This window comes from Pagrus major, chromosome 22, assembly GCF_040436345.1.
Source record: "Pagrus major chromosome 22, Pma_NU_1.0".
Lineage (NCBI taxonomy): Eukaryota > Metazoa > Chordata > Actinopteri > Spariformes > Sparidae > Pagrus > Pagrus major.
Window position 1 is genome coordinate 8,400,384 of NC_133236.1, and position 23,157 is coordinate 8,423,540.

At 41.2% G+C, this 23,157-nt stretch overlaps 1 protein-coding gene across 1 annotated transcript in view; it reads left to right on the forward strand.

The window, feature by feature from the left end:
- Window positions 1-23,157, forward strand: part of filip1b (filamin A interacting protein 1b) — a 39,047-nt gene that overhangs the window by 14,448 nt on the left and 1,442 nt on the right. The window contains exons 2-5 of the mRNA XM_073492238.1: window positions 5,842-6,116; window positions 9,980-10,153; window positions 11,282-11,460; window positions 19,531-22,297. Coding sequence (XP_073348339.1) covers window positions 5,850-6,116; window positions 9,980-10,153; window positions 11,282-11,460; window positions 19,531-22,297 — 3,387 coding nt within the window. The 5' untranslated portion in view covers window positions 5,842-5,849. The remainder of the gene's footprint in view (window positions 1-5,841; window positions 6,117-9,979; window positions 10,154-11,281; window positions 11,461-19,530; window positions 22,298-23,157) is intronic.

The window sequence follows — 23,157 nt, forward strand, 5'->3', positions numbered from 1 at the left end:
GTTTAGCTATCAATATGATGACATTTGCTTATGATATTTCAGACAGCAGAGCGCCGCTGTCTGTCGTAGCATAGCATGTTTATTCTGTTGATAGTTTGCATGGATTATACTTCAATGCTTCAATTGACATTAGTGTTTGAAATGTTCAATAAGACTCCTTCAGGTTATAATTAAACCATTAAACTATGCTAGCTTTCCTTAACGTGTTTAGAAAGGACCACTCATTGGGCCAGTGTGGGTCTAATTGCTGCTGGCGTAAACTGAGAAACTTTGCAGATGTTCTGAAGACAAAAGTACTAAAGCATGCTAACATACTCATTTAGCATGTGTTAATCATGCTAACACTAGCATAACACAAACTTGCATGTGCTAGTTTATTATAATGTTAGCAAAACTGCCCTATAAACAAATACAAGCAGATGTGAAAACTGCAGGTTTTCTGAACATTTACATTTAACTGATTTTGATGAATTGTTTTTATATTCAATGATTTATAATAATTTAAGTACTAATAATGACAATCATTGAGACTAAAAGTGAGTGAGTGCTTGAGACATTTGACTGGTTAAACAAGTGAAGAGATTTCAGTTTCCTCTTAAAAATACAAATAATAGTAAATAATAACTTACTATTGCTAAAAAATGTTCATGTCACCTCCATGTGGTAATTCTGAGTTGGCGATAATATGAAAACCTAGCTATGACATCTTGCTCTTTGTGAAAAGATTTTGTCAACAAACCTAGCTGCACATGCAGTAATAAAAATATCAAATTTAGGCTACATATTTATGTTGATCTAGGGTTAAAGCTAGCAATACGGTAAAGCTTCCAAAGACATTTCCTCTGTTAGCTGTTAGCTCTTTAGAGCTGTTAAGCTGACATAGAAGCATATGTTTGTAATGCTAACAGTAATGTGTTAACATAACGTTCGAACATAACATTTGAATGTTGCTACTCATGTTAAAATATTAACATCAATGTCATAATGCTAAAGCTAACAATACCATGTGAACATGCTTACAGTTATCATGCTAATCCAAATTGAGTCATGGAACAATAGGTAATCATTTTTGGGGGTGTTTTGATACGAAGCAAAGTCTTGACCGAGTACATTTTGACTTGTAATATAGTGATGTAAGTTCAGAAACGCATGTCTAGACAAATTTATTGACAATTCATCCTTGGTGTGTTGGGCTGAATTCTTAAAACACACCTCCAGACTGACATTTCATTGGAAATAATGTTCCGCTTCGGAGACACTTGTTGATTCGGGGGTCAAACCTGTGACCTTCTCATTACTGCATGAGCTCTCCTCTCTAACCAGTAAGACACCCTGCTGCCAACATACCGCCTCTACCACTTATCCACTGTAGGTCTCGTGTGTCGGCCACAGGCCACAGCTGTCTGAGGTTTTATCTGAGCCGAAGCGTAAATCAGAGAGCCCAGTTTAGCCTCATCACGTCTCCATAAATATCTTTACCCTTGGAGGATGAAAGATGCAATCTACAATTTATTTAGTGGGTTATATTTTTGGTTTACATACATTTGTTCCATAGAAGTTTGACGTGTGGATGGAAACCTCTTTTTTTCAAGCCATTTTCGGCACGATGCAGTTGTCGCCAGAAATCATAATGTAAACAAGTCTTTGAAAGCCTCAAAATACATGTAACAGTCCAGTTGGTCAGTGCATGCTTACAGCCCTTTTATCAAAAGCTTAGATAGTGAACTACGTTATAATCATGGGTCGGTCATGTCCTTGGATGTGAGAGCAGTACACTCGTGATTCCAAAACTGTGGGCATTAAACTGCTGCTACAAGAACCTCCACTCCTCTGGTGTAAGATACTGGAGCCTGGTTGCAGGGATTTGCTTAAGTGAGGTCAAACACTGATGTTGGGTGATCAGATCTGGCTCACAACTGTCTAAACAACTGTCTAAAATATTATTATATAATGTGGCATTATGCAGCTGCAGATAAATAGCACAACATGTCCAGATACTAACAAGAGACCGTTCAGACTCATGACTACTCAGTAGCCATTACAACATTTTTACATTAGTAGTCAGTCCCCATGGGTCAGACCACACCCATCGCCAAAATCAGCTTCATTTTGATGTCATCTTCACACATGTTAAGTTTTGTGGCTGCATCCTGCACTGTTGTGAAGCTACCGGCTGACAACATCTGTCCACAAGCAGTCAGACAGACAGACAGAAAGACAGACAGACAAGGTGCAACAATAACAGCAGCAACAAGATGATGATGATAATACAGTCGACATCTTCACATTAAAAGTTCGACATTAGATAAAAACTGTCCATAAACTTTGACTGTGTTTGAGCATCAAGCATCAATGACGTACACACAGAGTCCAACTCTCGTCCTGCTGGAGTCCTGCGCCGTGTCTGATCTGAAAATGAACAACGGTCGAGTGCAACAGCTTGATCTGGGATGTTGTGGTGGAGACCGATGTTTTTAAAGATTTGGGCACAACAATCTCTAATTTCCTGTGGTTTGGCCAGCTGATCCCATTTGACCATTTCATTTCCCTGCAACCTGACACCAGCCTTAAATCCAAGCTGGTTTAGTGGTGCTTTAAGGATAACAAAAAATTAAAGGAACTGTTGGTTTTCTCAAGTATTTCCATTCCCAAGACTTCATGTAGCTCTTCGGGTGTTTGGACTGTAAGGGATGTTCAAACCCTCAAAGTGGAATCTCTCATCTGTGCTTGACTGTTCTTCTTCATCACGGCGTAACGCTGATAAGGTCACTCTGTGAAATGACTCAGAGTTCCTCTCTTGTGAAGGTAAACTGTTTACACAGATCAGTTTGCGTGCCTGGGACTCAGTACGACATCGTGCTGGCATGTGGAGACTTGGTTCAAATGAAACCTGCAAAACATTTTAATGTAACACTTGGCAACCTGGAAGAAAACGTCTACACAACCTGTAAACAAACCGTCTCTATTTACAGACTTTATGCTTACTGTTTACTCACTTTTTGTCTTGCATAAGGAAGGTGGCCTTTAAAGGATCACCTAAATCTTAATTATGTTATTTAAAAAACTCTCTCAGGCTAAAAAACATTAATTAAACATGGATCTAAAGGCTCTGATAACTTCCTCTATCACTGCTGTGTGTGTCTACAGCAGTCTATTGTTTTCACGCCAGAAAAACAAATCAATGTCACATTACAACGTGACAAGTTTATTTGTCATAACAGGTTGGTTTAACCTTACAACAAGATATTTTCACATTTACAAGTCATGCGAACTTATCACATTTCTTCATGTTTTATGTTATAACGTGATGACATAACAATAATGTAACATAACAAGATAATATCTTATTATGTGAAGATTGCTTGTTAAAATGTTAAACATTGATGTTATAACATAGAGTTATCGTATGAAATGTTTCATGTTATAACGTGATAACTTATTGTTATAACATAAATTGTTTAACATTTTAACTAGATATCTTTACATTATAACAAGATATTATCTTGTAATGTTAAATTATTGTTATATCATTACGTCATAACGTACTCTAACATGATCTTTCCTATTATAACCTGATAACTTAATGTAATGTAATGTGAGGCTATCTTGTTGTGTTAAATGTTTTATGTGATAATATTAAGTTATCATGTTAAATTGTTTCCCGTTATAACATGAAAACATTATTATAACATAACAAGATAATATCTTGTCATAATGTGAAATGTTTTGTGTTATAACATTAAGTTATCATATTAACAATATAATATTGTTATATAGGTCGTTGTTATTAATACGTTTGTATTTCATAAGAATGTTAAAACAACTTGTTATAATGATAAACCTTTCAACATGTTAATGTGATAGTGATCCATTTTTCTTTTTTTGGTGTGGCAGTAATAAGCTTCTGTATAATCTGAGTGTATCAGGTAATATAACAGCTCCTGGGCAGCTCAGACTCCAGACCCTCGTCCAGACTCTCTCAAAGCCCAAACCTCCAGCTGCTGCTCCAGGCTCGTCTTGGCTTTAGTTTTTCACACCAGTTCTCCCGGTGACTCTTCCAATTCACCGATTTAACCGTCAGAAAGAAGACCGTCCTGTGATTTTGACACGTGGCAGATTTTGGCATCTCCCCTGAAACAACTATTAATAACAGGCAGCAGGAGCGTGGTTGCTACCACTTCACTGCCAGGATTCTCTGTGGCTGAGTCACGGTCTGCTTTCATCCAGACCTGCAGCCTCGGCGAACCTTGGCCTCATTCAGATCCAATAGCCCATAACCTGTTCCTTTGTCAGGAGCCCCCCCCCCAACACTCACACACACACACACACACACACACACACACACGCACCTCCATCCAATATCAGCCTGCCCAGCTGTCGATGTCGTCATCGTTTGTTTGTGTTCCAAGGCATCTACAAATTCAATTAAGCTAAAGTATGAAGTAGTGACAACTGTCTGACTGACTTTGTGTCAGTCAGTGTGTTGACTTGTACTGAGTACATTTTCACCATCACGCTGACTGGAAGCACATCATCAAAGAATGTCCCTTAAAATTTGGTCTATTTTGGAGCCAAATATTGTACTTTTTACTCCACTACATTTATTTTACGGCATTAGTTTGATGATTATTTCAAAATATAAATCAACTAATAAATTCAATATTATAACTCATTATTTACCCAGCGGTATATAAAGTTATAGAAATTAGCTCCACTTCTAGCTGGTAATGGTATTTTGGTTTTTTGTACATTTTGATGCTTATACTGTCGTACTTCTACCAAAGTGAGGGTTTGAATGAAGGTCTTTTTAATTCTAAGTTAGTGTTTTTTCACTCTGGAGTTACTACTTTTACTGAAGCAAAAGATCTGAATACTTCTTCCACCAGTGGTTTGTGAAAGACTGTGGTTCCTACAGCTGATAAAAAGTAAATTATAGCTCTGTAACAGGACATAATCTGCAGTCTCCTGCAGGAAAGTCAAACGCACCACACATCTGTCCCCCACTCCGACTTCCACACTCTTACCTTTTGATTTTGGAGGGGGGGATAGGACTTTAATCACAAGTACATAAGTGATTTGACGTTGGACTGAGCTTAAAGTTTAAAAAAATATATATTTAATTGGAGTTAAACACCCAAGAATCTGCTTCATCAGGATTAAAAAACTGTGATTGGTGCACAAACAGCACAACCCATTTCAACCAGTAAGAAGAGGACAGACAAGAAAACAAATACAGAACTCGCATGTGAAAATTTTGTGAACCCAGCCCTTAAGGGAAGCCTTGGCCTTTAGAGAATCACGCTGGTGCTTTTGTACATTTTACCTACGAAGCACTTTTCTATTTTACATAACCACAGCTCATGTTCCAGATCAGGCTATTATTTCTTTAGATTTACCTTCCAGGAATATCTTGGTACAGCATAATTTGATGAAAAACATCTTGCAGAACTTTGATAGGTAAGATAGGTAATCCATCATGTTGAACATTTCAGCGGCTTCATTTTCTTGTCAAGGTCCTGCTGTCATCACTTGTAGTTTCGTGGCAGGCTTTAGGAACAGTCAGAATTTGAGACTGAGCTGCCAGAAAGTATTGGAAAATCAAGCGTATAGGAGAAAATGATAAGAAGATATGGACGTTGTGGGAAGGATAATGAATAATTTGGTTGTTTCCTACATTAAAAATGTGGCTCACATCTCAGGAGTGTTCAAAACTCTCCACCAGTGAGTTTCCTGAAATAATCTAAAACCAGTGGCTGGCTGGAAAGGAGGAAAATAATCTAAAATGTGCTTTTCTGGGACCACTGTTTAATTCTTTGGCATCCATTTTGTGTCCACATGCAGGTTAAAAAATGCGATCCAGGAGCTGCACCGTGGAGGGTCCAGATGACGGACACATCCAGCCCACGAAAGGCTTCATCAAGCAGGAGGAGGAGAACACACCGGAGCTCACAAAGAGGAAGATGAAGGTCCAGCGAGAGGATAAAGACGGAAGGACGGTGGTGTCCGGATCAGTGAAGAAGCCTCAGAAACCAGCAGAGAGCAGGAAGGCAGCGCTGCCCGATCTGTCCAAGAAGGACCTGTTTCAACTGCTGGGAGTCATGGAGGGAGAAGTTCAGGTACAAATCAGAGTCACTTTACAGTAATATTAACCACGCTGATGTTCAGACACAGTTAGAGATTAGCTGGTGAACAAAGTAAAGAATTTAGAGGTTAAAAAGTCAGATCTTTTTCTGCAGCCTAGTCACCCAAATAAAACGTAGCCATTGTACATTTCTGCAAACCAAAGAAGGCTACCAAGCCAAACAACTGGATATTTTTAATGAGCTGTCAGGACATTTTCCAGCCATGTTTGTGGTGACAGAACCAGGTATTTTAAACCAAAACATGATGTTTTCCTAACCTTAACCAAGTGTTTTTTGTGTCTAATCCTAACTAGACCATAAACACAGCGTTGTCACAACATAACATTTTAAATATATCCTAAAGAAACATAAAGTTGCAACATATCCATGTTTTGCTGAAATGTTTGTTGCCAACATTTATTCTGGCAACTGGGTTGTTTTATTCTGGTTTTGGTGGAGAAACCACATCAGGCATCAGGTAATCATGCTAGGTTCAAATGATTTATTCGTCATTACACAACACAGGGTCGCATAACGAAATGAAAGTTTGTAAACTCCTTCATGCTATGAAAACATAGAACATATATACAGTTATTTAAAGAGATGAATACAAAACACGTAGGTCATCTTTTGAATCTGGGTCAGGGTGAATGTAAGCAGCAGCAACATGATGGTGATGATAATGTGGTCGCCATCTTTACATTAAAGCTTTATACATCTGGGAAACACTGTCCATCAACTTTGACTGTGAGTGAGCACCAAGCATCAATGTTATAAACACAGAGTCCACCTCTCCTCGTTCAGCTGTAGTTCTGCGCTCTGTCGGCTCAGAACACAGTCCGATCCGAGATGTTGTGGTGGAGACAGGTGTCCATGGGCCCAACAGTCTGATTTCACAATGTTTTGCATGTCTCATTTAATCCATTTCCTTTTCCTGTGACCAGACATTAGCCAGGAGCAGCCTTAAACCAAGTTAGATTAGCATGGCTCTTTTTCCAACTGTCTTCCTCCCGGGGGAGGTCCAAACAGTCAGGTTGGATGGTCGAAAGACCCCGTGGGCCGTGATGGTCTCAAAGTCCGCTACTCTTAATCCAAAACACATGCTTTCTTCTCCAATGATGATGGCAGTATTTCTGTATGTGTTTCATCAACAAAGCTGGAAAAATAACAGCTAAAAACGCAAAAAATTAGCATCATCTGGAGGAGCTACTGGTCGCTGCATCTGCATGTGCTGCCAGAAAGGACGAAAATGTATTATACTATATTAAACCAAGAGCATGAATTATTATATCATGTGCACTCATTACTTCCTCCATGACACCTTCCAGACTCCACAGCCTCTTTATCAAAGAACCAAATATTTTTTTTGTTCCGACGATTTAACCACAATTAATGTCCGTCAGAGTCTTGTGTCCTCGTCCTGTTTAATTACCTAACATCAGACAGTAGTCACCTGAAACAATTCCTCTGATTTTGACGTTTTATACCAACAGAGCCATCTGTGCTGCACCTGGTCTACTGTTGGTTGGTTAACATTGTCTCAAATGATGGAATTCATCAATGAGCAGTTTATAAATAGTTTAATTTAGTGGGTAGATTGGGAATCTTAACTCTCCAATGGCCAGAAGTGATTTTCTAAAACTTAAAGAGAGAATAATCAGAAGCTGGCGAGGGAAATGCTGAGTCACTGAACCTGATCAATAACTCAATAAACAGCTTCAGGGAGGGCTCTTGATGGAAATGATGAAGGACTTCATCCAACAGCTTGGTTACCGTGCCAGCTGACGATGAAGGAAAATGTTGTTGTTGTGCCGTCTGAAGAAAATCCAGGTAATCATCTTCCTCTTTCACCTTAAAGCAGCGTGATGATGTCGTCAGCGCCTGCAGCTTATAAAACTATAAAAACAGAGGAGTTTGTCATGACTTTGCAGAGAATTACATTTCTGATGTTGAGTGTGTGATGGATTTTGAAAATAACCTTTGCCGGTGAGGAAACAGCCCACCGGCTGCTGCTGGGTTCCAGTCTGATAATGATTTTCTGATGGAGGCACATTTATAAAGGCCTCTCCAGAGAGGCAGGATGCTGCTGCCTCACCCTCTGTTTCCATCTGTTTGGGCGTGTGAAATATTTTCCAGTAGCGACGGGACAGATAAAAACTGAACATGGAGGGACATTTCACACAGGAAGAGATGCTTTTGTTCTGCTTTATTTCAGCTGATGACTTTCAGATACATCAGTTTTACAGACTCTGTATCAGTGAACTCAGTGAATTATCTACTAACAAGTACTGTGTGTATCACAGCCTGATACAGTATATCTTCTCAGAGACATAGAGCTCCATTGTTGTCCGGAAACAAATAAAAACAATTGAATTCAACTTATTTTGACTCAATCCCACACTCACTGTCCTGCTGCCACAAATACTCACTACAGCACCACATGTGGATTGATCCGCTGCTGAAAATAGTCCCCAACAAATTCACTTTCTCCTCCTGTTTGTTTAAGAAAAACTACAGCGAGCCTTTTTAAAAAAATTAAAACATAATATTTGTGATATTTACCTTTGGAGCCAATGGGCTTGGAGCTGAGAGACACAGACAGCAAATCAGAAAATATTGAGAGACAGACCAACCCTCTTGTTTCCTCCACTCATTCTCCTCACCTGTGTTTCTCCACCTCTCCCCACCTGCACCTCATCCCTCATTAATTTAGCATGAATTCAAGTCTAGTTATTAGTCTGGTCTTTGTCAAATTGTTGTCTTTGTCTTGAATAAACGTTTATCCTCAGATCTGCCTGCCTGCCATCTCCTGCATCTGGGCTCACCTTTTCTTTTTTGACCCGTGTTGTGCATTAGATCACGTTCATATGGATTGTGCATAAAAAAAGTATTTTTTCTCAGATGCATGTAGATTTAGGGACCAGGTACTGAGGACCGATTGTCATGTGATATTGGAGCCCAAAAATGGCTTCCAGTAAGTTTGAAGCAGATCGTCTCATAGCTCAGAGATGCATTTTTTGTCTTTGTATGAATGTACAAAGGTTTGCTGATGCTTTCTGCCTCTGTGCAGGAATGTGTGTCACAGCCTTGTTGTATGAGAGGAGACACAGTTCGGAGTAGAATGAGTGAAACAGCTCCCTCTGCTGGTGTTTACCTGCCTGACATATTCAGTCATGTGATGTCAGTGATGAGGTGATGAGCTAATATGATGGATGCACATGGGAACAGCATCACATTCATTCAGTCAGCTGATGTCTGAGCATCACTGTGAAAATATTCACAGAGTCAAAGTCCACATTAAACAGAATGTCCAAGGAATTCAAAATACTGTGAGGGTAAATCACTAATGTGCTTCTTGTGACCTTTGATATGGATTTTAAAATATTTATATTTGAGGACTGAAGCCACTAACAGCTGATGATCTTTATCTATTTGTGTTCATGCTTTTCCAAAACAAACAAATAAATCAAAGAACAGTTTTTATATTTATTGGAGAGCTTACAGTATTTCTTCTTGATCTTGAGTTATCTTTTTTATTTGCTTTTATTCTGTTTTGTATTTTTTATTTTAATGGATTTGGCTTTTCATGCTGGTCCTGAAACTTATTTTTTGTACTGATTACATTTAACCATTGGGTTATTGCGTGTTTTTAATCTCTTGGTTTGTGATTTTCTGCATGCAAAAGTGCTTTTTAAATAAAGTTTTATTTGAAAAGCACTTTTTGTTGATCTTTATCTTCTTTTATTTCTTCATCGTCATCATCATCATCTTCTTCTTCTTCTTCTTCAGAACATGACATTAATGTTTCCCAGTTAAAGTGTATACACAGCATCAAACCCTCCGTTGTGTCTCCTCAGGCCAGAGAGGACATCATCAGCCTGCTGAAGACGGACAGAACCAGACCGGAGACTCTGGAGGCTCACTACGGCTCCTCCGTCCCCACCAAACCCCTGCAGGCCCTGCAGAGAGACACTCTGTTCACCGTCAGCAACAAAAGCACTGAAGACGTGTACGAGAAACCCATGGCCGAGGTGAGACGAGAAGAATATACAGCAGGGTGTCAGCTGGGATTATTGACTGAAAGACTCAATGGGGAGTCATGAAACAAAGAATAATGTCATCGACCCTTCGACCCTTGGAGCTCATTTAAACAATGTATATACTGTTTGGTCATGTTTTGTACTTGAAATTCATAAAAGTAACTGGTAACTAAAGCTGTCAGATAAATATAATGCAGTGAAAAGTACAATAATTGCCTCTGAGATGTAGTGGAGTAGAGGCAGAAGTGTTTCAAATTAAAGTAACAAATGCTGTTTTAACGCTGGTAGAAAAATAGTGCATCTAAAAAATACCAGAAGCAGTCTAAGGGTTTTTAACCATACAATGTAAAGTATCGAGGACTAACAGATGTCTCAATAAATAAATTAATATGCCAGTAAATGCACAACAAAAATATAAAAATAATCTTAAATAATATTTAAATATTGCCAAAATAAAAAAAACATATATACAAAATAAATTGAAGCATTCTTTAATTTGTGGAATGAGACATAAATTGATATTTAAATGAATAAATACATTTAAATTAATGCAATCAAGGCATTCATTTACGTAAATGAATGCCTATTTGTTTATATTATTTGTAGTGCATTAAATGCCATATTGATTGATTTATTATTTATGTATTTATTTGTCTTCTTCTTCTTCTTCTTCTTCTTCTTCTTCTTCTTCTTCTTCTTCTTCTTCCAAACAGGAGCATCCAGCAAGTAGCTAAATTCGACAATAACCAAAATGAGGATAAGTGTTTAAATACTTCAGTGGTTAAATTTAAAAAGTAATCAAATAAATAAATAAATAAAAACTTGTTTAAAGTGATTTCAGAGTTTAGAGAGCAGTTTATGTGGGTGAGGAGTGAAATCAGAGCCTCAAATCATCTCTTTTGTTGTGGTTTCTTCTTGAAAATATGATTATCTATGCTCAGTGAGGTCTGCAGGCTGTGGACAGTGTGAATAAAGCTCATAATTGTGTGGAGAGAGTCTCTCTGCTTCATTGTTACCCCACAAACACAACATCACCATGAGCGTGGCTAATGGTCTGGCAGATGTGGTGTCAGAGTGTGAGTTGTCGTTAATAATGAGTGTTGACGTGTTTCCCGTCAGTTGGACCGTCTGGAGGACAAACAGAAGGAGACGTACAGACGGATGTTGGAGCAGCTGCTGCTGGCTGAGAAATGTCACCGCCGCACTGTCATGGAGCTGGACAACGAGAAACGCAAACACACCGACTTCATGAACAAGAGCGACGACTTCACCAACCTGCTGGAGCAGGAGAGGGAGAGGTGAGGCCTCCATCTGTGTGTGTGTGTGTGTGTGTGTGTTAGAGTGTGTTTCCATGCTCACTTTGTTACCAGTCATGGGTCTCATTCTGGGTTTGATCAGGTTGAGCATTAGGACAGGACATCATCTGAAACTTTTCAATAATCATATCAAAACTTCATTTACATACTTTTTTATTCAACAGAATAAGTTCTCAAAAGTGAGGCTGAAATGATTGTGTATGTTTCTTACTGTCAGGAAAAGATCCACAACACACTTAATATTTCTTTAGGGTCAGTTTTATGTGGTGACAACGCCGTGCTTATGCTCTGGTTAGCTTTAGGCACAAAAACCACTTGGTTAGGGTTCGGAAGACATCATCAAAATACCTGGTTCTGTCACCACAAACACAGCTGGACAGCACAATGTCTCATTAAAAATATCCAGCGGTTTCATCCTTACAAATGTCGAAACGTTTTGTCACCACCATCCCATCCTGTCATGAACGTCAGCTCATATACATTAAATCTAAAGATGATATGACACGTGTTGCAGAGCTGTTGATGTGATATGTATAAAACGTACACATTTATTGTATCCAACTGGGACTGCTTACCAACATCCCACAATCCATCACTCAGTATTTTCTGGCTTCCTGTCTTTTACTCTCAGCTCCTATAGCCGATTGGTTCCTACAGAGAAAGTAAATCTTTAAAAACATCTTACAAATATAAAGTTTCTTTTTTAAAAGGTGCAGGAGGAAAAGTTAACTTTAATCAAAAAATCTAAAAGTAATTTGAGACACAAATTAGTTAAACGTTGACATATTGCTTTGGAGACAAACGTTAAAACTATAATCTGTTTTTATATTAACAATGGATAAAACTACATGATGTGTTGAGTATGATTGATTATCATCTGAATCTGCAGTTCCCCTCAAATCCACAGAGCAATTTAGCATTTTTTAGCTGAAAGTTTTGGTTTGACAGCCACAACTTTACTTATTTTTTTCCAGTCAGGAGGCTGATTTCAGTGATGAACCCGCTGTACACCACCTGCTCAGCAGCAGACAGACACAGTGAGAGACTCGCTGGTGAACATCATGGAGCATTTAGCAGCTAAAGAGCAAGATGTTTGTCTCAGGAGTTGGTGGAGACCAAAAACAGAGCTAAAAGAAGAACGAATGTTGAATTTGATTGCTTAAGTTGCTCCATATTTGCTTGTAAAGCGTCTACGTGTAAATAAGTAGCTGTTTGCGAACAATATCAACGTTATAAAGTGATAATGAGTCACATTTACAGGTTGTTTCAGCTGCCCTGGAGTAGCCAAAAAAGTGAAAGAGAGAACGTGATAAACAGACTTATAAACATCAAAACCAGTGTGATGCATCTACAGCAGAGCTGGAAGCAAGATGCCAATCTGAGCCTGGTGGAAGCAAGTTAGTACAGATCTGCTGAGATCACACACAGACTGCCGTTTTGAAAACACAGCGGTACCATCTTCTACTGTATGTGATGAACGTGAGGCTCAGAGTCTTGGACTTTGTTCAGAAACCCTCATGTGTTTGCAAAAATGTATGATGTAAAGTTTATTGTCCTTGAAAACCATTAGACGATGCATGTTTATTTTTGTGTGGTCAAGTGCTCGGATAAGACCCAGAGCGTGAAGGTTTTGGATGATGGGAAGGGTGATGAATCGTGTCATATCAAACCATCGAGTAAGCACAGCACAATACGCCACCATGATTCAACTAAACCCTACAGGTTCTGAGCTGCAGGAGAATTTGAATTATTTGAGTTTGTAGAAAAAGTAGACCTTCAGTGTGTCATGGTCCTGTCATTTTAGTTTCATTGTATGTGTGTTTTATATGTTCTGGGTTTTCCGGTGTCTTTTGCCCTTTTTCCAGTGTTCTGTTTCCCCTCCTGTGTTCTTGTGCTCTTCGCCCGCCTGATCTTCCCTCCACACCTGTCTGGTATCTGTTTAATAAGCCCAGCTTTTCCCAGCCTTTTAGTCCTTTTCCTTGTAACTTTTATTTATGATATTTTAAGCATATTTGACAGATAATACTTCACAAGAAATCTCGTCGCTAATGTTAAAACACTTTTAATGTTCAGTTCTTGTAGATTATTCAGTTTCAGAGGTTTTGATTCATCTTTAGGGTCAATTTAGAGTCTGTAGAGATGGTGAGAGTCCACATCCAGCTCCTCCTGTCTTTGTTGTGGTCCAGCCCTGCTCTCGGCTCGCTCTGATAACACATTCCTGTTGGCTGCAGTCAGCGTGCAGATTCACTGCAGGTGATATCACGAGTGAATGAGTCGACCCTGAACACACACAGGGTGATGTCACTCCCAGCTCAGATCCCGCTGCACGATTAGACGCTGTGTTTGCAAAACAGCTGTCACGGACAAATACGCCAGAGGACCACTTTCATTAACTCAGAAACCTGCTGCACCTCAGAATCCTGCTCAATTACAGTTTGCAATTTCATTCAAAATGTTTCCTCGTGACATGATCTGAAACCATGCTTCTCTCTAGACGTATTTCCTACTTCAATTAGCAGCATTTAAACTGAACTTTTAGGTTGCACGAGAACACACAACAGTATCCTCCACTCAAGTTTGGGAGCTTTTTCTTTAGGGACGGTGACTTCTAAGTGCTTGATCCCAGTCTGGCAGGGGTTTTTGTGGTTCGAGAAGCTACGATTTACCCAGTAAACCATGTCTGTCCTCAGAAAAATGTAGGTTTGATTCTCTGTAATTTCACAGCGGTGGAGAATTTTGATTCATGTTAAAATGCAGCCTGAAAAGAAATCCTGTTTTTATCCCCCAACAACAAATGTGCCTCCTCGGTGTCAAAGCGTTCTTGTTGACTCGTCTGTTCAGAATGTTAATAAGGATGCTAATTATTGCGACTATAATTAGCTGTAGATCAGCATCTCCTGCTCTCGTGTTTGCTGTGGGTTCAGCCTGGCTCGGTTTTATGAGTGTTTGGGGCTCTCTTCTCCCTCTCTGACAGGCTTCTGTCAGCACCAAGGCTATGAATAGACCCGAGCACAGAGAGGCTTTCTGCAGAGCCATCATCTGCCAACGAGGTTATAATGACAAATACTGAGCATGCTGAGAGCGAGGGGGAGCGATATCAGCTGTATGTCAGAGGAAAGAGTGAGGATTAACATACATTTAACACTTAAGACACTTTGCAAGGTTTTTAAAACCAACTCACTGGTGTCAAAAATATGTTCTCACTCCCAACTCGTCATATACTGCAGCTCTGGTCATCGGTTGAAGCCTCATGACGCTCGCTAACACCTCTAGCGTCAGTTTTTGCACGCGCTCGGTGGTCAAGTGAGCATGAATAAAGAAGCAATGTCAGGTTACGCTTTCAAAACATTCAAAGCTTGCTGAGTAATATTTCACTCATGAATTTTAGACAGTAAACAGTGTGAAACAGTTGCAGTTTTGCTGCTGTCTCAGCTGTATTCTATGTTTCATGCTATTTAGCAAAAGTTAGCATGCTAAAACTGGGTAGTGAACAAGGTAATAAGGTACATTGGCACTTTGAGCTAAATGCTCATGTCAATATGAAAACTTGACAATAACATGCTGATGTTAATGTTCACTTAAGTATTAGTTTAGTATTTTAGCATGCTAATTTTTGCTAATTGGCTCTCATGGATGTGTACAAAGACCTGGATACTGGACTTAAAGATGGCACCCATCCAGTCCATTGAGAACTGCTCATCTGGTGCATTTACCAGAAAAGTTTTCGAATGTCAGGGTTCACTTCCTGGTTACATGAATATGCGCAGTAATGTTTTTTCTGCTGGCTCCGCCTGCAAGTTCCCACTTGGCCCGTACTTAAATTACTTTTCTCGGCTTGTGGAAAGTTTTGCAAATGCAGTTAGAGGTGTCCTATCAACAATTTTACAGACGTCTCTTATATAATGGTGATCTATAGGGAAAACAGTTTTTGGGCTGCAGGTGAATTTTGTGCTGCAATACTGTGAGTGACCACCAGGCATAATTGGAAGCTGAGCGGTGGCACTGTATCCAGGTTTTATTGATACATCCATGTGAGCACTGAAAACCAATTACAGCAGAGTGTGACGGAATTGTCAATAGTTTTGCAGATATTCGACACAAGTATGTCGAGAAAAACGACGTGATGATAGCGCTAGATGAAACACTAAGGGATCAACAAAGTCAGTACACATCATCCTCTGGACACCTTTAATGTGTGTCCAAAATTTTGCGGCAATAGTTGTTGAGATATTAAGTTTGGAGTCGACCAAAGTGGTGGTTTGTTTTCCCAACTGTGGCCTTTTCTGTTTTCTGTTTTCTACAATCAATAGGGGGAGGGTTTCTCTCTACTCTGCTTTTACATTTGAACATCAATAACAAGATTTACGTTGAGAAAAGTTTATAAATGAAGATTAAATCTACCTGCAAAAGTTACATTATTTAATAGATTAAACCAGAAGCCATGTCACTGGAAATTAACCGAAGATAACTTTATTCAGAGGCTTTAATCAGTAAGAGCTGAAATGTGGATTTCAATAGACATCACATTTACAGGATTACAGGCAGCCAACATAAGTGCAAGTATTTAAGCCACAGAACATCGGCAATTAATGTAAAGTGCTCTCACATCCGGGTTATGTTTATGTGTAACATGTATTTGCAGTAATGGAGGGCAGTGCAGCCTCTGCAGCTGTAAGCTCTTTGCACTGCTCATATTTGGCTCATTTAGGAGCCTCTGCAATGTTAACCACAGGCCTCCTCTGCTGTCTGAAGCTATGATCTCACACACATACAATCCAGCCACTATGGAGAATTTATATCCATGTCTTCTCCCTTTGCACGATACAGGGGGATTATAATGAGAAAGGCTGTGCGAGTCTGGCATTGTCCTCTCCAAAACAAAAACTCTCGCTTTGCATTGTTGCCTCGTTTCTATGGAAACACTGCAGGCTGCGAGACGGACAGGAGACAGTTAGGTCGAAGTGGAGCAACATTTTAGGAAGAGGAAAAAAAAAAGAGGGATTTAAAGTGGCTTCATGTGTTATGTCACCTGCTGCCTGGTCGTCCCTCCTCCCCAGAGGGAGACCAGAACAGGGAGAAATAAGAGGGAGAACTTGTTGAAAGCCTCCCTCCTGTGGTTTGGACCCCTCCTCCTCAGTGTCCAAACAAGGGCAGGGCCTCTTCAGCCATATATGGAGGAGTGGATGACATCACCAGCCAGCGGAGCGCTGCTGTTTTAGCACAACTTTCACCTTTTTCATTGTCCGCTGATGACATGTTAGGAATGTGATGGCTAATTCCCTGCGGAGTCGAGCCCCTCCTTCCTTCCCTCTCTGACCCTGAGTCTCAGCAGCAGCAGCAGCAGCAGCTTGGCTCCTGCTCAGCTTTAAAAACACTGTCAGATATGGATCAACCTGCCCTGCATCCCAACTGGTTGGTAAGTTGAGCAGAGTTTCGAGGGAGGACGTTTTGAGCTGAGCTGTGGGACTTGTTTTTTGATTCAGACTTGGGGGAACACTTGTTGTGCAGTGCTGAGACCTGGTTGTGTGTTCGAGTGTCTGATGGGACTGAGCTTGACCCACATGAAGGAGAAACTGCAGCAGACTCTCTCACAGACTCCCACAGAGATTAGTTAAACATCAACAGGACATTAACTGTGGCAGGTTGAATTCTCAGGACTCTGTTGGCAGCTCTGCAGTGCCTCATACTGTTGCTTTATCACAGAAGTTTGGTCGGCCGATGCAAGTTTAAATTTGAAGATTCTCACTGAAGCAGGTACAGTAGTGAGCCGTCTAGAAACTGGATTTGCTTTTCGGATGTGGCACAATTGCTTGTAAAGTCAGTGGAAAGACGAGAGTGGATAAACTTAGACGCAGTTTCACTCAAGCTGATGCAGAGCGAGGCAAAGATGCATCCGCAAGAGTTGAAAATGTTTAAACCTGGTTTAACTTGACATCACTGTTGGGTGTGTTTACAGGTGTAACAGCGGACGCTCATGAACACACTCATTTCTGACAGACTTGAAGCCTTTGACCAGAGAGGGCGGCAAAACACTGCTTTTCAGCCAAGTGTTAAGTTACTCTAATAGAATACAAAATGACAAATCCATCAAAATTTTGCACAATTTATATTTTTCAGTTTAGTTTATTTGAGAAGGGACATTGAAAATTAGTAAAACACGGTAACACATGAGTAAAAATGGCTATTTTTCATCTGTAGTTTAATCTGTTTGAGGTGCAAAGAAACACCACAGGAGAAGATATGGATCATGGATATGGATGGTTAATATTTATCTCTTTTATGCCGAACATGTTCATGTCATGTCATTGCATTTCTGTGCTCCAGCCAAGTGATCCGGCACACTATAAACAAAAACTTTGAAAAATTAAACTAGATTGTCCCTACAGAGCGATTCATCGCCACAGTGCTCTTCTCTCAGGCTCTTTTCATGGCCCAGGAAATTAAAAAATGCATATCTGGAGCTCCTGTCATTTTTCATTGGATGATGGTTGTTGCAGGCCTCAAACCACCTCACTGTGGTTATCACTGGCAGTGGAAAAAAAGAAATATTTCAGAGAGATAACCAGAATGACAGTCCAATCTCATCGCCGATTACCTCTTTTACCTCCGACAACATGATGGACTGGTCACCGCCCCCAAATACCTGTATGTGTGATGAAATGGCAGGTGAACTGTCCCCACACCTTTCTGATGTTTGAATTGGGACATATTTCGTAACTTTTCCGAAACTGACAATCTGACATTCTCACTTTCTTCATGCAGTGATTAACCAGGTGTATGTAGGTGAGAACGTAGTCAGCATTTGAACTTCACTGTCAAGCTCTCTTTTTTGATCCTTTAGTACTTCTTGACTGCTCCCATCACTTTTCATGTACAACTAGGGCAACGACATGATTCTTTAGAGGAGCGACTGTTCGAAAGTGTCTGACATTACCCCCATTTGTACAATTCAATAATTCCCATACTCTGTCTGTAAGCTTTTTGCTCTTCCTGAAAGTGTGCCAATTTGATACAGAAACACATTCTAAATGTTCAGTTTTTGTCCGAGCCGACACATTACAGAGTTGTTTTATCACTTGTGATCAGTGTTTCTGGTGCTCCAAAAACTCTTTATTTCCTAATCAATAGGATATATGCAATATTAGATCAACAATTTTGCTTTTGACATACTTGGAAAGCCTCTGAATCAACTTTTGACCATCATAGAGCCCGTTGACACCCATATAAATGAAATTCTATCAGTACTTTCAGCTCACTAAAGCCCAAAAGCTCCCAACTCAACACGCCTGCGTATTAGTGGAGTTCCTGACCTGCAGCCTTAATTCTTCCCTTTACTGAACTCTAGACAGGACAGGATAAGCCCCGTCAGAGAGAATTACTCGAGTTCAAGCCCTTATCTGCCTCTTTTCTTTTATTCCCTTTGTTCCCTCGCTTATCCTGCTGCTGCCTTTTATTCTGCTTGCCTGCCTCCACATCCAGGATCAGGTGGTTAAAGCTCTCATTCTGAGGCTGGTCTGACTGCTTCAGAGATGTGCACCATCTTTTAAGGTCACCCAAGGTTAGGTTACCATGTACTGTCAGCTGGAGTCATGGGAGGATACAGACATGCTTTGTAATAACTTACTCTTCATTTTCTGGGTCCAGCTCTTCATGTTTGCATTTCCAAACATTCTGGTGTAAAATTAAGTCAGGATTGGTATTATCTACATTGATCAATGCCGCTGATTTCCTGAATTGATGGACAAGATTCCGTTTCGATTTGTGATTTGGTTAAGGATATTTCAGTTACAATACAGAATTCTGACGTGACGCTGTGACCTCATTCCACCAGAGCACCTGAACAAATACAAGTTGTATGCTGTATAACGCATCCAAGGGAAATGGTATAGCCTATATTAAAAGGTCAATCTCAGGACTCAATATCGGATCATTCAATGCAAATTGATTTGAATCAGAAAATATATGTTTTAAACCCAGTCCTATTTTGTTGAAAACATGCTTGATATTAACACCAACTCATTTTTTATTTTATTTCTTCTGTTTGTTTCCCAGACTCAAAAGGCTGTTGGAGCAGGAAAAGGCCTACCAGGCTCGTAAAGACAAGGACCACAGCAGGAGGCTGGAGAAGGTCAGAGCGGAGCTGGTGAAGCTAAAGTCCTTTGCCCTGATGTTGGTAGACGAGCGGCAGCTGCATATCGAGCAGATCGACCAACAGAGCCAGAAGGTCCAGGACCTGACTCAGAAGCTGCAGGAGAAAGAGCAGCGTTTGGCGGCGGTCAGTGACACCGCCAAGGAGGACGGCCAGAAGGTCCTCAAGCTGGAGGACGAGCTGGAGCATAAAGCAGCAAAGTTTGCACAGGAACACGAGGAGATGACCGCCAAACTGGCCAATGAAGAGTCCCAGAGCCGACAGCTGAGACTGAAGCTGTCCGGACTGGCACAAAAGATTGAAGAGCTGGAGGAGAGCAACAAAGTCCTGCATAAATCAGAGGAGGATCTGCAGGAGCTGAGGGAGAAGATCAGCAAAGGGGAGTGCGGGAATTCGTCTCTCATGGCCGAGCTAGAGAACCTGCGGAAGAGAGTGCTGGAGATGGAGGGCAAGGATGAGGAGATAACAAAGACAGAGACTCAGTGCAAGGAGCTGAAGAAGAAGCTGCAAGATGAGGAGAACCACAGCAAGGAGCTGAGGTTGGAAGTGAACAAACTGCAGAAGAGGATGGTTGAGCTGGAAAAACTAGAGGGGGCTTTCAATCGGAGCAAAACGGAGTGCTCCCAGCTTCATATAAATCTGGAAAAAGAGAAACGTGTTGTGAAGGATCTGGCCGGTGAGCTGGAGACGGTGAAAACAAAGATGAAAGAACTAGAGAGCTCAGAGTCGAAGTTCGAGAAGGCAGAAATGGTCCTCAAAGACGATCTCATGAAGTTGAAGTCCTTTACAGTTATACTGGTGGATGAAAGAAAAAACATGGCGGAGAGACTTAAACAGGAAGAACAGAAAAGTGACGATTTGAGTAAGATGTTCAAGGCAGAGCAGGGCAAGGTCACGGAGGTCACAGAGAAGCTGATCGAGGAGAGCAAAAAACTTCTCAAATTCAAATCAGAAATGGAATTTAAAGTGACAACTCTCATCAAAGAGAAAGACGAGTTAAAAACTAAACTTGCAAGTGAAGAGGAAAGGTGTCAGAAGCTGAGTACCAAGCTGAGCGGCATGAAAATAAGAATGGACGGACTTGAGGAGACTGAGAAGGAAATGCAGAGAAAGTGGGCCAACAAGGATATTAACAGAAATCCAGATGAAGACAACAAAATAAAAGATCTCACGCTAGAAATCGAAAGACTGAAGAGCAGGCTCAAACAACTCGAGGTGGTAGAAGGAGATTTAATGAAAACAGAGGATGAGTATGATCTGCTGGAGAAGAAATTCAGAACAGAGCAGGACAAAGCAAACGCCCTCTCTAAGCAGCTGGAAGACATGAAAAGTCAGATCGCAAGAAACAAGGCCATCGAGAAAGGCGAGGTCATGGGTCCGGAGGCTGAGCTCAGAATTCGCTGCAAGATGGAAGAGGCTAAAACCAGAGAGCTGCAGGTGGACGTTCACGCCCTGAAGGAGAAAATCCACGAACTGATGAACAAGGAGGACCAGCTCTCCCAGCTGCAGGTGGATTATTCTGTCCTCCAGCAGAGGTTCATGGAAGAGGAGGAAAAGAAGAAGAGCATGAGCCATGAAGTTGCAAATCTTACCAAGGAGCTGGAAGCCACCAAGAGATACAGTCGCGCCTTGAGGCCGAGTATGAACGGCAGCAGGATGGTTAATGTCCCGGTTACCTCCACAGCAGTGCAGACAGATGTGATGGCAAGTGGGCCGGCTGAGGATGAGACAGCGGCAGGCTTTATCCGGAAATCAGTCCTTGAGGAGAACCACTTAATGAGCAACCTCAGACAACAGGGACTAAAAAAGCCAACAGTTCTTGAGCGATACCCTCCAGCATCAGCAGAATTCGGGGCAGGTAAATCCTGGATACCCTGGATGAAGAAGAAGGAGGCCATCACTCTCACTCAGACGACTCCTGAGAAGACCAACGGGGCATCGTTGCTCCATCCACCTGAGATGACCATGTCTCCAAAGCCAGGACAGCCACTCCGCATCAGAGTGACCCCGGATCCCGGGAACAGCACTGCCACCTTGGAGATCACCAGCCCTCGAGCTGAGGACTTCTTCTCCAGCACCACTATCATCCCAACTCTTGGCCTCCAGAAACCTCGCATCACAATCGTCCCAAAGCCCACAACCGTGAGCTCCAAGAGCAAAGCCTGTGATCTTGATCGAGCCAAATCTCCGGTCAAGATAACCACCATCTCCAGGGCCAAGAGTCCAGAGAAGACCAACGGCTGCAGCTCTGACAACCTTCAGTCGCCGGTGTCCATCATCACAGTCAGCACCACTCCTGTGGCTGAGGCGTGTGCTTCACCTGAACCTCACAACATCACCACAGGCCGCACAGTGATCAAGATGACCCCAGAGAAGCAACCTGGGCTAGCAACTTACAGGAAATACAACGGCAAGAGCAACATCATCACAACAGAGGACAACAAGATCCACATCCACCTGGGTTCACAGTTTAAGAGGCCTGCCGAGGGCTGCAGTAGTCCAGTGATGACGCTCGGTCATGGCTCAGAAAGCAGCAAGGAAATGCCAACAGGAACGGTACTCCGCTCCCCACGAACACCGTCGACGGTAAAGACAACTCCGAGCAAAATGACAAGCAGCATAACGATCACACCCATCACCTCTGCATCGTCCAGGCCGACACAGTCAGTGGTGAGAGCTTTGGAGATTTTTAACATCCTCTGTCTTTAGTTCTTTCTGAACATGTTGAATAGAATATCTGAATCGTGTCTAATCTTTTACGTTGCAGTTGCTTCTGAAATGTTTCAAAATGAAAACAGGTGGTGTGTGCTCCCTAGATCTTTCTAGCGCTCTCTCCAGGTATAAAACAGTGGATTTATAAACACATGATCTCACTGGTATGAACTAACACTGGAATGATCTGACATGCTTCAGATTCCACATCACAGAGAGGCCTTTTGAAGACTCTTGTATAGACGGACACAAATTTACCAACTGACAAATTCACTCCTTTTAACCAAACACGGGCAACGGGCAAGTGTGGAATTTGGATTTGAAAGTTAAATGTATAGATAAGAAGCCTTGGTCAAACTCTCAAACTATAATATTACCCAACATGTAAATGGCATGTGACAGTAAGCTTTGATTTGATGATTTTCAGGTCACCAAATCAAAAGTTTCCAGCGCTGATTCAGGACCATCAGTAACTTGGACATTTCGGACACTTGGGCTTTGTTCAGACTGCAGGCAAAACAGATTTGTTTCTCAAATCACACCTTACTTTCACTCACTTGAGTGTTAGTGACTCTCAATGTTGCTGTGGTATCGACGTAGGCGTCAGTCACTACATATGCTGGTGGCGCAGCTTTCCAACAAAGACGCATGAGAATTAGAGCTCTATAAACTTGCCTTCCAAACAATCACATTGTCAAGTCAGGGGGGTAGATCTTTTCCGTTATACACACTTCTGGATTTAACATCGTTGTTGTGTGTTGCATTGCAAGTGACGCAAAAGACACTTGGAAATCTGATTTGAAAAGCCACACTGCCAC